Source organism: Megalops cyprinoides, chromosome 1, assembly GCF_013368585.1.
Source record: "Megalops cyprinoides isolate fMegCyp1 chromosome 1, fMegCyp1.pri, whole genome shotgun sequence".
Classification (NCBI taxonomy): Eukaryota; Metazoa; Chordata; class Actinopteri; order Elopiformes; family Megalopidae; genus Megalops; species Megalops cyprinoides.
In genome coordinates, this window is record NC_050583.1 from 60,637,732 (window position 1) to 60,652,861 (window position 15,130).

At 41.5% G+C, this 15,130-nt stretch overlaps 1 protein-coding gene across 3 annotated transcripts in view; it reads right to left on the minus strand.

Annotated features, from left to right (window-relative positions):
• sh3pxd2aa (SH3 and PX domains 2Aa) overlaps nt 1–15,130 on the minus strand; it is a 92,193-nt gene that overhangs the window by 22,980 nt on the left and 54,083 nt on the right. For 2 of the 3 annotated variants that reach the window (XM_036537510.1, XM_036537502.1), the window contains exons 7-8: nt 9,462–9,506; nt 5,317–5,445 (exon numbers count right to left, since the gene is read on the minus strand). In XM_036537510.1, the coding sequence (XP_036393403.1) occupies nt 5,317–5,445; nt 9,462–9,506 (174 nt within the window). The remainder of the gene's footprint in view (nt 1–5,316; nt 5,446–9,461; nt 9,507–15,130) is intronic. The other variant, XM_036537519.1, reaches the window with a different exon arrangement.

The following is a 15,130-nucleotide window of genomic DNA, read 5'->3' on the forward strand; positions in this document are numbered from 1 at the left end:
GAAGAATGGTGGCAAAATACTCATTTCACTAGCTTGTATAGAGGCAAGAAAAACAAATTACACTCATCACGGAATAGGCTCCATGACACATTAACCCACCCAGTCTGTGTGTGGTTGGTTTCCTCACTCAGTATCACTGCCTATGCTATGAGGTTGTTCTGGAGTATCCATTAAGCTGGAATAATGAACCAGGCTTTTTTAACTGCTAACACTGGCAAAAATAACATTTTTCCATATTTCCTCATAACTGCTGCTACATAATGGAGAGCCAGGAGCTGTTTGCCTTTGGCAAACATTTTGTGAAATGGCAATATCAGAATTTTGCTGGCCTGGATAAACTAGTTAAAAGAAACAAGACACTAATTGACTAATTTGAAGCAAAAGACACAGTGACAGTGTGGCATGGTGGTTAGGGACCTTTTTTGTAAGGTTTGCAGGTTCAAATCCCAGGTAGGGCACTCCTGTTGCAACCTGATGAGTTTTGAATAACATAACCCATGTGTTATTTCACAACACATGGGTTATGAATTCCGAAAGATGAAAGTTACCATATTAAAGGCCCCATTGGTAAGTCAAGCATTGTCAGAACCAGATGACCAGAAATGAGCAAAAAGGGAAAGACTGTGTTTTTTAAAATCTTGCATGCCTGTGCCCTGGTTCTTTTTCCATTTGAGGCATCTATCTCTACCTAGAAAGTATCTCCACGTCAACAAAATAACTTAAATCAGTCCCGGTTCAAAGTCTGGACTTAAGTCTAGATCTGGCTCATTTTCCTTCTTTTAAGAGTCCTGGCACTTAAACTTTTTGGCCCCTATAAATTTCATTTTACTACATGGTCGCTCATAAATTGTGTGAGGAAAATAAATATTGGGAGCCAAGCTCATCCACATCCCGCTGAAGCAGACCACTGGTTTTCTGCTTTTTTGCAGTTTCTTTTAAGGAAATTCTAACCAAGGAAATGAGCATCAACAAGCCTTGATTACAAGGGATGATTTTCTATGTGACTAGTGAAGTATTTATGAAAGGAAAGCAATCAACAGATAAAATAACATGGGATACAAATGAATCAGGGGATATCCACCCTTGGTTCCCACCTTAACTCAAGAGAAAATGAAAACTCCCAGTCCATTTACCTTAGTTTACCTCTTTGACTCTGCACTTTTGCTGATGTGCAGTATGCACACATTTAGATCCAGATTTATGACACAGCTTTACAAACGGCCCTCGCCAGACAGATTTTTCAAGAACGCCTGTCCCGACACAATGCTGACATGGCATGTCTAGTGTTAAGAATCCTGTTCAAAATGTACGGGTGAAGTGAGGTGTGCTGTGACATGCAAGTTTATCTTATCAACATCTGCCTGAAGTTCCCCATTCTTGTTCAAAGAGTTCTGGTTCCTGTAAACCAACACAGATTTCTACATTTCCAGTCCCCTTCCAGACATGACACAACTGATGAGGTGGTGGGACAAGGGGTCAGGCTGATCCGTCATGGAATTCTGTAAAGTGCCAAGACTTGGCCCTTATACCACAAAAGAAGAAATTAGTTAGGAACACAAAGCAATTAAGGGACCTTGATGCCTTAATGACCCATTTATTTATTCCACCTCAACATTCAATGATTTTGTTTGCTTAGCAAACAGATTTATCCTGGACTTACAACTTGACATTTTGCACATTCTTAACCAGTTTATGCAGCTGAACTTTTACCCAAAGAACAGATGAAGTTTGTTGTCCCAGAGTACATTATCAGTGTCTGGCCTGGGATTTTTAACACATGACTTGTGATGTTCACAGTCCTCACCAACAAACCACACTGCTGTCACAATAGTACATAGTTTCCAGCAATTGCAATAAAAGGTACATGAACTGGATTGCAGGTAAAATAAAGTAAATAAAATACATAATATAGCTGCCAATAAGTAAATAAAATACAATATAGCTGCCAAGCATGCATTACATAGAGCACAAAAGACCAGCTAACATATTGGATACCATCAAGTGTGACATTACAGTCTGCCTTTCTAAGATCAAAATGTCACAAGAAATAATGGCCCAGATCTGAGAGTCTGCAATGAATGGTTGAAAAATGACTTGAGATCTAAAATATTTTTACATGCACCTGGACTTGTTTGCATTGGCATTGTGTTCTGCAATGATTTCACCAATGTTCCAGTTTAGTCTATTTCCAGTCCAGGAGGTGTTATAGTTTCAACATATGCGCACCATAACCTTAAAGGAAGATCACACAGCACTCCCTTGAACTAATGTTGACGTGAAACTCAACTACCGTATGGCGAACTCTGACTCTGTCCAACACACAGCGTGTTTAGAGTGAACAATCTCATTTGATCTGCAAAGAGGGAAAGGTTTGTCTGCAAATATTGCCAAAATACTATTCTGAACATTTCTAAAATGCCTTGATGCATAATTGGATTACCATTAAATTCCATCTTTTTATAATATTCACTTCTCACTACACCTATATTGTCCTAAATTCAGAAGATAGCATGCAGTGTAAGAAAAATAACAGCAATTGGTCTGAGGACAACAGCATGTTAAGAGAAAAACTGTAAATTACAGCCACACTTCAGTAACATCATGAGAAGACTGCTTGGACACATAATGAGCAGAACCACAACTTGAAAAATTGAAATCAAGTGATGCTACAGTGCAATATTGCCACTAGAAGGTCATGACACTTATAAAGACTTCAGACTAAACCAAAACAGGAAGGAATACACCACAGCAAAGGCATTAAACATTGTCCCAGTGAATACTCACTGTAGTTAAAATGAGTTTACTAAATGCTATAAACTGAAGTATCTCAGACTAACAGAGCAAATGAAGAGTAAATCCTGTATGTGTAGCCATCTCCTCTGCTGTACACTTTATATATTACAAAACTACAACAGAAAAATGTTATTTACCTTGACTGTTTTACTTTGTAACAAGGGTCAAATAAGTACTAATCTTGTAAAATTTTAAGTCATAATTGTTACAAACACAAGTGACACAAATTGTTCATCAACATGACTAGTCCTCTCTTCACATATTGGCAAGTGAAGCAGTAACATTGGTGGAAGGAATGCAGAACCTCAAGAAAGTATCAGTCACCTCATGTGTGAAAACTGTGATGTCACTTCCACTTCCTACAGTAATCACACAACAACATGCCAAAGGATAAAAGCTAACTATTATGTTCTGGGTTGATTTCTGACATTGCTTTTGACATGCACTGTAGCTAATTAAGTTTGCGTTGAAGAAAATCAGTTTCATTGTTTTAAGTACAATATAATATCATCACAACTGCTTTTATATGAAATGAAGTCCACCGTTCACTCTCTATTGCAATCAAATAATCTCCCTAAACATTGCTCATTTCCAGACAAAGTTTGGGCCATTGTGACATTACATGTGTATGTCCATGAAAAATTGGTCTTGAAGTGGCGTGTTTACAATGCCTGTTTTCACAAGTTGGCCCAGCCCCCTTGGTCAATAGGGTCTGTTGAACTGCACCTTCTGGCGTGCATGTGAAGTGTCCTTCACTTGGAGAGAACTTTTCCATCAAGTAGTACAGAATCTGCATCATGTGAATCTTCACAGCGGGCAATAAATCAGCAAACAGCATGACCATTAGCTGAACATGTTGCACAATGAACAGATTCATATACACATCTGCTTGCTTAAGTTCTCAAATGCCCACAACACTGCTTCAGAATGGCTTCCTGGTGCTGATGTCCAGCTGTTGAAAAAGGCATAATCATGGGGTGCACTGAGAGACTTCAAAGCAGCCCTACTCATCTGACTTTCCTAAAGCCCCCAAGGTGTGGAGTTTCATTTGAACCGTACACAAAAGTCTATTCCATCTTCACCAAGCAAGGCTTTTTTCAGAGAGAACAGAGAGCCGGAAAAAACACATCATCTCCACTGCACAGCAGTCTGAACGTCAAACAGTTAATCTGCAAGCAATTTCTGCTGTGCAAATGACTAAGGTGCAATGAAACACCAGAAAATAAGCAGGTCTCCAGAAATATATACTGCACCACATAGCATGCTGCACCACATAACTATGGCTGGTATACACGTGTTGAAGAAAAAACAAAAGCCGATAATATGCAGACCATTATCTGGCGTAACAACACAGCATTTTCTTTTATTTTATTTCACTCAAAGCACTTTTCCATATATGCTTTTCTCCAAGGTAAAAATGTTCATGAAGATACATTACATCCAAATAATGAAATATGTGCTCTCCTGTTTAAATATTTATCTATTTTCCTTGTTCTTTGGACACATAGGGGTTGCAGGCATAAAGTGATCTTTTTCCCATATCCCTGCATGGTCAAAAGAATGAAGTCCCTGCACTCAAAACTGAGAAGCATCAGAAAAGCCCACTGATGTATAAAACATCCAAGGGAGGAATAAAATAAAAGGGCAAGTGGCAAAATATGGGGCCCCAAGCTTTGGTAGTATCTCAGTATCTGAGAAACTGAAGTTAACTGTCAAATGATCATCTGAAAGAATAGCAGGATCTGTATGGTCTTTCTTAAATGATCAGAACTACTGAAATAGCAGACTAATATCCTTATGAGAGAGTTATGTAAGCTCTAATTTATTTTTAGAGAGAAAAGGCCTGCATTAAATAAAATCAAAATGTACTGAATAAAATGTAGGTCAATGGGTTTCAGAAAGCAATTGGAAAATGTCACAAATAATGTCTAGTTTATAGTATCCTTTTTGCCCTTCCTGCTTTGTGTATTTGTACTAAATTACTAAACTGTAGATTACATGCTAAATTCCTATCCTCCTTGTGCCATCTGTATCAGAAAGTATCTATAACAAATTTCACAATAATTCCATTAATAGTGGGAACATTGTGTAAAACCCAGTTTTCTTTGTACATCTGGATTTTTCCCAGGAAGTAAGCAGGAATTTAGTAATCAAAAGCATTTGTCTTCAACTTTTATTCCTTGTGTTTTGCTGTTGACAGGATGAGCCAGCACATATAACAAAATCTTTTCCCTCTTTCTATTAAAGAAATCTGGATAATTGATATATGTGTCCAGGAGACATTCTTGCTGCAAAAGGCAACATTCTGGCCCCAAGCCTAAACCAACAGGGGGGAAAAACAGCCTGGACGGCTGGCCAAAGTGAACCTCCAGATGGAGCTAAGACACAGTTTGGAGATTATGGGGAATGAGAGCAGGAGGAGGGGGTGTGTGTGTGTGTGGGGGGGGATTCTTGAGGACAAAGGGGAGAAAAGAAGCGCAGGACCATGGTGCAAAACGCTCGGCGGAGGTCCGCCTCACTCACCGCTCTCACTCTTCTCGATCACATCCACCAGCTCACCGGCCTGCAGGCTGATCTCCGAGTTCTCCTGCTTCTCATAGTTGGCCACCACCACATACTGCTCCAGCACCATGGGGTCCAAATTGTCGATTCCTGGGGAGGGGAAGAAGCAAGCTGTCAGCCAGCTCCCTGCCATGGCTCCCCGCGAACGGCCGCCGGGCACCCGATACGCCATAGGCCAAGTCGTCGGTGGTCCCCAGCCAATCAGAACACAACCTAGGCTCAATGCATATTCCCAAGGGTCTTGCCATATAGCTGAATCTTCCTCCGGCCCACAGTGAAGGGCAGACTGGCATCAGAAGAAAAAATTGAAAAAAAAATCTAAAAAATAATTTGTTTTTGATTTGTTCAGGGACGTATTTGGTTAAAGAGATTCCACTTTAGTTGTTGGGCCTCCCCCATAGTCCTGCAGGCGGCAGAGAGAGAGAAGGAGCTGCAGACGGTCGGGGATGTGACTCGGGAGTGGAAGAATAGAAAAGTTTCCCCTGGAAAATAAACGGCCTGCAAAACGACTCCCTCTCCTCTCTGAGGCTGGAGCTGGAAGGCGAGTGGGGGGCTGAGCACGCCAATCATAGGAGTCTACACTACAGTCCTTAAATAGAAACATATGAGTGGGACGGAGTTCTACAGAGAGGCCGGGCCTCTGTTTATATGAAACACAAGAAGAAAGCATTTCACTGGGGTTAGTTTGTAGAGAGATTTTTTTTCCCTACCCTCTTAGGATTTAACCCTCTGTGCGCGGGTAATGACTTTTCTTTAGCATGGTCACGAGTAGGCTCGCAGTTGGATACTTTTTGAGCTTTTTCAAAATACACCTGGCTGATAAAAGCAAAGCATGGGAGAACACTGCCTTAGATCTTAAAAAATACCTTAATATTTTTCAGAGATAAAGAGAGTGGTTTTAGTGGATAACACACCACGTGCCTTTGTTGTGGCTGTTATTTTAGGCATGATCCAATTACGTGTACTTCAATTTCAATGGTAATCCAAAAATGTATGCGAATTTTGTATCTCTTAACATGCAGGGTTATGTTAAGCTACATTCATGGGGTTTTTGACAGCAGGCCATGTATCATCTGCACAGCAAGGCTTAAATCGCCAGATTTGGTATTGGCTGATGTTATTTTTGAGCAATAAGCTCTGTTAATAATTCAGATAATCCTGTCATTCATGGCAAGACCTCCTGTTTGACAACTGACAACTTAATAGTTTACAGTGCAAGCAAACTGCACACTGTAAGAGATGTACATACAGGATGGGCAGGCATCAGTTGCTCTTGGCCACCCATTACAAAGGCACATGTGCACTAGGCACCATTCACAGGATTCAACGTGCCGATTAGCTTCAACCGTTTCCTTCAGGGACTTTTGCTGTGCATTCCTTATTTTCTCTCCTCTAAATGAACTGCAGATTAAGTAAGGGTTTTATTAGAACAGCATGTCATAAAATGCCTTTCATGTAGCATGTGAATATTTGAAGTTGACCTCTTTTTTATTTTGATGTCATTTCTGTGTTTCACTGCAGACCCAAGGTAGTTAAAAAAAACCCCCCCCCCCCCCCCCCATTTTGAAAGATAATGTTAAAAGCAGTTAATAGGAGGATAAAATATTATGCAAAGTACAACACAGAGCACCACCAATAAGATTTTTTTCTGACGAAAGTATTGTTTATGGGCATTTCCAGGAGCACCCCAAAACATTGGAAGCAAGCCCCTAAATCCTGGAAACCTTCATTATTTTCTTAGGCAGATTCAACTCCCACACGGAGGACAAAAGGAATGCAAATCTGGACATACAATTGGCAAGCCAGTGCAGAAACTGATTTCAGAGAAGCATAAATAAGACTTTACAGGTCATGATGGATGAAACAGAAGACAAGCAGCTGATATCAAATACGATACCAGTGCCACATCATAGAGATATACAGTCTATACAAGTTTTTACAGGTTCGCCTCTGTGTCTCCACTTCTGAGAGTCAACGTATTGCCTGCTAGCGGCTAATACTCTGCATGACATATCTGCAAATTGCCTGGTTTGGATCCAATTCAGACAAATTTCTCACAACACTTCTCTGAAATCTGCCGTGCTTGGAAGACAATTCCCAGCTGGGTCTGAATGTAGGAAAGTGATCTATTTCCTCGAAATGAGATGTTGACTAGTCTCTGAGCCTCAGTTTTGTGGAGGAAAAAGATGGATGGAATGTCTGTCTCTGTCAACAAGTCGCACTGCTAGCACTTTATATCACATGAGGACCCATGGCAACAGAAGTATTTACACTAAACTGGCATATACTCTGTAATACAAACACCACAAACAATTCAATGTTGTACGATGAGCGACTCAACACAAATCTTACTTGTGGGGTGCCATTTATCATCAGCTATGAAACATGTGAGTCAAGTCGCTCATCGTCTTTACCATCAAAACTATGTTATTACAAAACACTTTGAGGGAACATCAACATTATTCCAAGGCTCAACATGAGTCCACAAAATGTGTATGTTAAGCACATGAAATTGTGTGGAAGCTGGATCATGTCTTTTTAAAACCTTAAGGCTGTGGGTCTTTCACTGCTTCATGTATAATGAAAAGACCCACAGTAAACTCTTCTAACCATCACTCTACTCTGAAGAAAATCAATATGGACTGACAGGAAAGAAAAAAGAGAAACTGAATGTCTCTGGATTAACCATTCAGCAAACTGTCTTTTTTTTTCCAAAACCAGCATGCCTTCATGCACAGGTACTACAGATGTCTGACCTACATTAACTCCAAAGAAAAAATCCATGGGCTCTTCGTCAGGACAATGGGGTTCCTCCCATTTAAGTGAATTTCTAATAGCAAATAACAGCTCTAGCTGTAAACTAAGGTATGTGTCACGCATGCTGACACCATTCTTAAAAGAAGACAAATTATTTAGTGGCCTGTAAAAGCACAGTTTGTGTAAAAGGTTTGTGGTGGTCTCTGAAGCTTGCTTGTGCTGGAACAACTGCAGATGAGCATGTATGCCTGCCTGGCCTTCTGTTTTCTATCAGGCCCTGACATGAGATGCAGCAGGAAGGGAAGCCTTTTTTTACAGCCTATTATGATGACTGCAATCATGTGACAAGCCATGTGTTTGCACTGAGTGACCCACACTGGACAGAGAGGAAAGAGAGAATAACCAACAGGAAAAAAAGTATGTATATATGTTTTTTTTGTGTGTATACATGACAGATAGATAGATAGATAGATAGATAGATAGAGAGATAGACAGATAGATAGATAGAGAGATAGACAGATAACAATAGTTAAATCAATACATGCAAAGGGATGGACATCAGACACCCAAAGTGAATTTGGTTGCAGGCAAGCATGACGTTATTGGCACAACCTACATGAACAGTTTCTGCATTCTCAATCTGTTGAATACAGAGAGATGTGCATGTGTAATGCTGGAACATGCAGTATCAATGCCTTCTTCCCTGCTTACTCGGTAAATCGCACTGTAACTAACACTGACGCTTTGATATTGCTGGACTGAGAGAACAAAACATGCTTTAAACAGCACCACTTGCACCAAACTTGTTGCGGAACATTTTGAAAATACTCTCCAGATGGGAGAGCTCTGTTGATGTCAAAGCATGTGTTTATTTCTGGAGAATAACACACATTCTTCACTGAAATGTTTATTTGGAGACCACTTTCGTTAACTGCGTAATTGCGCTGTCTAATGAATAGCATGAACTAATAGATCAATCCTCAATCCCCGAAATCTGTGTACAATGTTTTACATAAGGGCATGACTAACCCTTCCTCAGAGTTTCTTGTGCTTTGGCCCCGCAACAACTTGGCATGCATGGCAAGGCCTAGTGACCGCTGCCTGAAAAACACAATAACTGACAGGTTCCTTAAGTTGCGTAAGACAGCTAATTCAAGGTCTAAACAGCACACTTACAGTGAAACACGAATGATGCACTGTGAGAATGAGCAAAAAAATGCACACCATGACACAGAAGTGATGACAAAAGCGCATGCTGTTATGAAGGAAAAATGTAGGAAATAAAAAGGATGCAATTTGTGGGCATGCAGCTGGCACCACCACCAAAAGCTCGCAGGCAGGGGGGGTACCTGGCGCCACTTTCTTCGGACTCTCTGACAGACCATACATCCACACTGCATGACGCAGGAAAGCCAGAGAGGAGAGAAAACAGCAGTTATTCAGTCTGTTGACCCCCACATCATCTGCGCAGGGTGTTCATCATTCAAGCAACCTCCATGCAGGTCTCACAACAGGAACCCTTCCATCAAAGCACATTATCTGTGGAAAAACCAAAGCTTTAAAACTAGCAGACTTCTAAACATCTTCCAACAAACTGCAGTGTTTTGAAGTGCAGAGTTCCTTATATGATGACATCACTATCATATGTTTTATAACCAAAGTCACGTCATCAAGACAAGGTAAACATTAAGTGCCACGCTGTGGTGAGGGGGGGGGGGGGGGGGGTTTATTAGAAAAGAGGATGCTCACACCTCTAAACAGTACAAAAGCTAGAGAACACCACGAGATTTTGTTAGGTAGTTTGAAGGTGTGACACAACCTGGATAAACACTTCCGTATACTAGGTCCTACAGCAACCTGTCTACCATCATATGGTCTAATGGAATGTCTGGGAGGGGTTTCGGCCAACACAAGGGCTCTCCCAGGCCCCAACAAACACATTTTTTTCCCTGGTCAGGAAATTAAATATTGTGCGTCAGCATGCAGCTCATAGAGGCAAGGGGCGGGGGAGGGGGGGGGGGGGACCAGAGCAAGATAAACAGTCCACAACTGCGCATAAAAACAGGGGCTAGATGAGGGGCGGTCTGCACTGACGTCAGAAAGAGTGTTCTTGCTTAATCCATCCCTCTTGTTTGAGGAACACTGAAGCCATCCGCACCTGGGCAGTGGCCCAGAAGTGTTGACAGCCAGTGATATAAGCCAAATGACGGTGCGCAGGAAGAAGGGAAGGAACCATGGTGAATTGCTATGTAAAACAAATAACAAAATCCTGCTCCATGCCTCCTAAATGTGTTACAAAGAGCCCTGCCCCCTCCTCCCCTTCCCTATTGGCTCCTACCATGGCCGTGGTGGACAAAGGACTTTCAGTTTCATGAGGGAATGCGCCATCTTTGACCGAGGCAATAAATACACCGCGGATGAAGGTGATTCCTTTAGGGCTGTAAACCGAGTGTCCCATGTCAGTGGGGGCAACGGCAGTTAACAAGCTTCCCCAATTATGTGCAAGGGCACATTTTTTTTTCCCTCTGCACGGCTTTCAACATCTGACTGATATTAACCCAGCCCCCTGCATGCAAACAGGCGGGCTAATTCCTTCCAGGTTTCTCTGATGACTGCAGCATCTCGCAGACGTCAGTGTTTTGCTTTCCTTCTTTTGTGAGTTGGGACAACTTCCCCTCGATTCTCCAACGGACGCATTCACGCCGTCCCACAATGAAGGGAGGGGGCGAGGATGAGAGGGGTGGTGAAAAGTCAGCTCGAACCTGGATATTAGTATTTCAAGTCTCCTGTCCCAGGTATGGATGGGACCGTACTATTAGCCAGCCTCCCTCTTTGTTTTTCCCAACACTGGCCTACCTCTAAACCGACGCTTCCTGTAACCACCCCCATGCTCTCCCCATCTAGAACTCGGTCCAGAGGAGGACGGCAGCAAGATGTTTCACAATTTCGCCGGGTTTTTTTTTTTGTTTTTGCTAGGAAGTAAACAAGGCTGTGCGGAATTTACGATGGGTCTCAGATTGTGTCAGAACTGCTGGAGGCAACGATTTAAAAACACGGTTTTAAAATCTCAAGTCATAAAAGCTACTTTCGTCAGATAAGCGGGAATGTGGCTGCCTCACCGAGGATATCTGTGACAGCCCCGGGTTTCTGAGCCGAGACCCAGCAGGAATACCCAGAGCGGCGACAGATATTGCCTCATTGGCCAAAGCAGAGCGGGTGAGCACGGAGGAGAGGCTGAGTAACTCCACATGTGCTCACCGGCGCAGCTCTTTCAGTCAGCTCACTCACCCACACTGAGAGCTGCTTCCTTCTCCAATATTTCTCTTTCAAAAGGGTGCGGTGCATTACAGACACACTAAGCTGTACAAACAGAGAGATAAATTCAAAGGTAAATACTGCCGACAAGAAAAACATTTTTTACCCTGACATCTTCTGTACCTCATTATGATGATATAACCCCCATATTTTTTTTTCCTCATTACTGATGGATTTTAATATTTTTACTATTACCTCCTTTATATTTTATTACCTCTGTTATATTTTTATGTTTGTGTCTTCACATGTACAGATTTATTTCACATCATTTTTAAAATATTGTGCTGCTGTTTCAACAATTATTGCTGCAGTTTGTACTTTTAGCGAAAAGTAGTATGATTGTGCCTTCACACTTTACAATGGAGCCACCTGAAAATAACAAAAAACAGTGTGAAGAAAACAATGAAGAGAACCACAGTAACATACACAAGGGTGAACTTTCGCTTCTGTTTCAATCATTTCAGCTGTCACATCAAAATCATAATCTTTGACCTCATAATATACACCTGGCAACCTAAGTGTTAATTCAAAAGCAGGAGATGCTCCAGGAACGCCTGTCTGACAATCACAGCTGTGACTGCGTGGTTGCTTACTGTTAAGGTCAGAGGAAGAGTATTTGGATTGCCCAAAGGGACACTAGATGAGGATGGGCCAATGGCCTACGCAGTTCAATCTCGTCTCATGTTAATGGAATACACTGAGTATGGGGTGGTTGCTGTGCCAGCTATCCTGCTGACAATTAGAGCTGCACTTTGGCACATATACTCGGCCAACACTAAACAGGAAGTAATAAGAAAACACTGTCCTTTGAAATTGACATGCCCAAATGTAAATCAGCTGGTTCTGACTGCTTCGGCAGCTCTTCACTGTCAGGCACAGCAAATGGCACTCACTTGCACTATTAAGGCTAAAAGATTCTATGATAAGTCCTCTAAGAGGAGATTTCCATAACACAAGTTCTGCTGAAGGTGCACAAGGTGCTACATCAGGGACACATGACTAAAACACATAAGAGCTAGTCCAGGAAATGCTGCTATTCAGCTGTAACCTGATGACACGCTAAGCCTGCACAGGAGCAGGAGACATTAACGAACCTCTCGACTTTCACTGAAGTGGAGTTCTATCTAGCTAGGTGATGTATGACATAATGCCAAGAACTACTGTGCTTCATTACATCCTGTTAGGGCCTCTTTCTGCAAAGGCAACTTAGCAACACCATCTGCTGGGTGTGGAAGTTTGTTAAGTTCAGCTGAGGAAAGGCCAAACAAACAAAAAGACAAATTAATCACTCTGGGCATGCACAAGCTGTATACATGGAATGAATAACACAAAAAAGACTTTCTTAAACTATGAATCCTCAATTTGTGGATGCTGGGTACACACAGAGAAAGCTTTCTGAATTTCCAAGAAATACAAACCACCATCTAGTTATGTTTGGAAAGCTTAACCTGGAAGAAACAGTCTCTGCAGATATGACTAAGGTCATGTTAACACAGGTCCATCTTTGGACCACACCTGCTGATGTGTACTCTTGTTTGTTCAACAGTTCACCAGAGCCAAACTTTTCATTTCTAAGAGAGCACAGTTGTCACTTGTTCGCTGCAATGTTCCGCTGCCTGGTTGACTCCGAGCACAGGGAGAGAAATAGACTTTGGTTGTTTTAGTGTTAAAGATCCGTTTCCTTCGCATGAGCACACCACTTACCCTGCGGACTCCGCCCCCACCTCCCCTGACACTCCCCCCGAGTCCCCTTGCTCACGCAGCGGACCCTCCGCTGCCCCTGGAAATGCTGCGAGCCACTCCTACGTCACACTGAAATCATTTCCACTTGCCACGTAAACATACTCTGCCCCCCCCCCCCTTCTCCCCGCTCTGCTCTGCATCTGGTTCTCACATGCACGGTCAATACTCTGCAGTGCCGCTCGAGGAATATGAGCAGCAGTCTCACATGAACCTCAGTGACAAGGGGTATGTTTACACACAGCGCATCTTATATTCCTCTTTAATCGTTTTAAGTCAATACGATAACTTGATGTGATTGTTTTTTTTTTTTTGTTTGTTTTTTCCCAGTTTCTTGGTTGTGCTAAGTAACCTCTCTCTACCAGACCTCTATACTCTGACTTAAGAAGACAGGGTGTCCTGACAATAGTGAGCAATAGTGTCAATACTATACTATAACACTATGAGCTGTATTCTCCCAACAGCTCTGCTATAGGTTTTGCCAAAGTCCTTTCATAAAAGCCAGCTTAGGTCAAATTGGCCCAAAGTAGCTAATATATAATGCAATGAGATAAGAACAGAGGGACAAAACAAGATGTAAAAGGTCTTCTCAAATATTTCATTCATGTATTGCCAGGGTTGGGGAGTAACAGAATACATGTAATGGCATTATGTATTTAAAATGCAAAATATGAGTAACTGTATTCCGTTACAGTTATCATTTAAATTGATGGTAATCAAATTACAGTTACATTTTTAAAATATTTAGATCACTGAAGGCATTACATGGGAGCAGAAGAGCTGTGTCTTCAGATGCTTCTTGAAGACAGAGAGGGACTCGGCCGAAAGGATGAAATAATACGCACTGCAATTCCTTTCAAATAAAATGGTGACAGACTACGTCGGTGGTAACAACAGGAAACAGCTGGAGAATGCATAAATGAGATACAATCAATGCAAAGATAGCAGAGAGATGATCAGGGAATTATGGGAAATTCTCAGTGCCATCACAATAGATTACCATCAATGACCACAAATCTGGAAAAAATAATGCAGAATAAGAAGATTTGGACATTTCCATCTTTCCATTTGAAAGAGTCTATCAGAACTATGTGGAACAGTGTAACCCGTGGTGTTAGGGCATGGATATTGTCTTCTTTAATGGGTGATGTGGTGCACTGTGTTATGTATATTTTATAATAAAATGCACAAGGTAAAGGACAGCAAGTCATCATTATATTTCCATCCCAATAAAGTACTGTACTTTGTGGGAAACCAGTAAAGAAATCAAAATGTAATGTGTTTATATTACGCAAATGTCATCTCAAATGTTGTATGGTTCCTGTTGTGAACAAACTACCTGTGGCTGACTCCCACTCGGAATTCTGCTGAGCTCATGTGCATAGAAATTGCTGCAAATACAAACTCGAAATACAGCATTGCTAGTGGACTTTAGAAGAAAACCATTATACTCATACTGTAACAGAAGCGGGCAGGGATCCACAAAAACTGCTAATAACATGGCAAAATAATATGGCACAATAATGCTAAATTTGCAGTTTTGTTGAAATTTTAGAGTTTTCATGGCAGGTAAACAGTCTCCAAGGCACGCTTTAACCACTAGAATGTTTGTGGCCCAGGGGAAATCCTCATATTGGGGCATAGTTTCATTAAAGTCTAAGGAGAGACCAACACCATGTAATTACTGGGATCTTATGCTGCAGTCCCAGCACAAATATACCACAGACTCGCACCACTTTCCTACTTTTCTGATTAAAAGCAGTATTTGGCCAATTCAGGGCAGTTAACTCTGTTCCTTACAAATATGAACATGGAACATTATGGAGCAATATGAATTACTCAGCTTCAGCTTCTCATCTATTTAAGCCATTATTTTTAGCTTGAACCAGTTAGTTTGACTACAATTTATTCATTTAATTTTTTTCCAGAATTTACAGATTTTCCCGTGGTTAAATAAAATGGT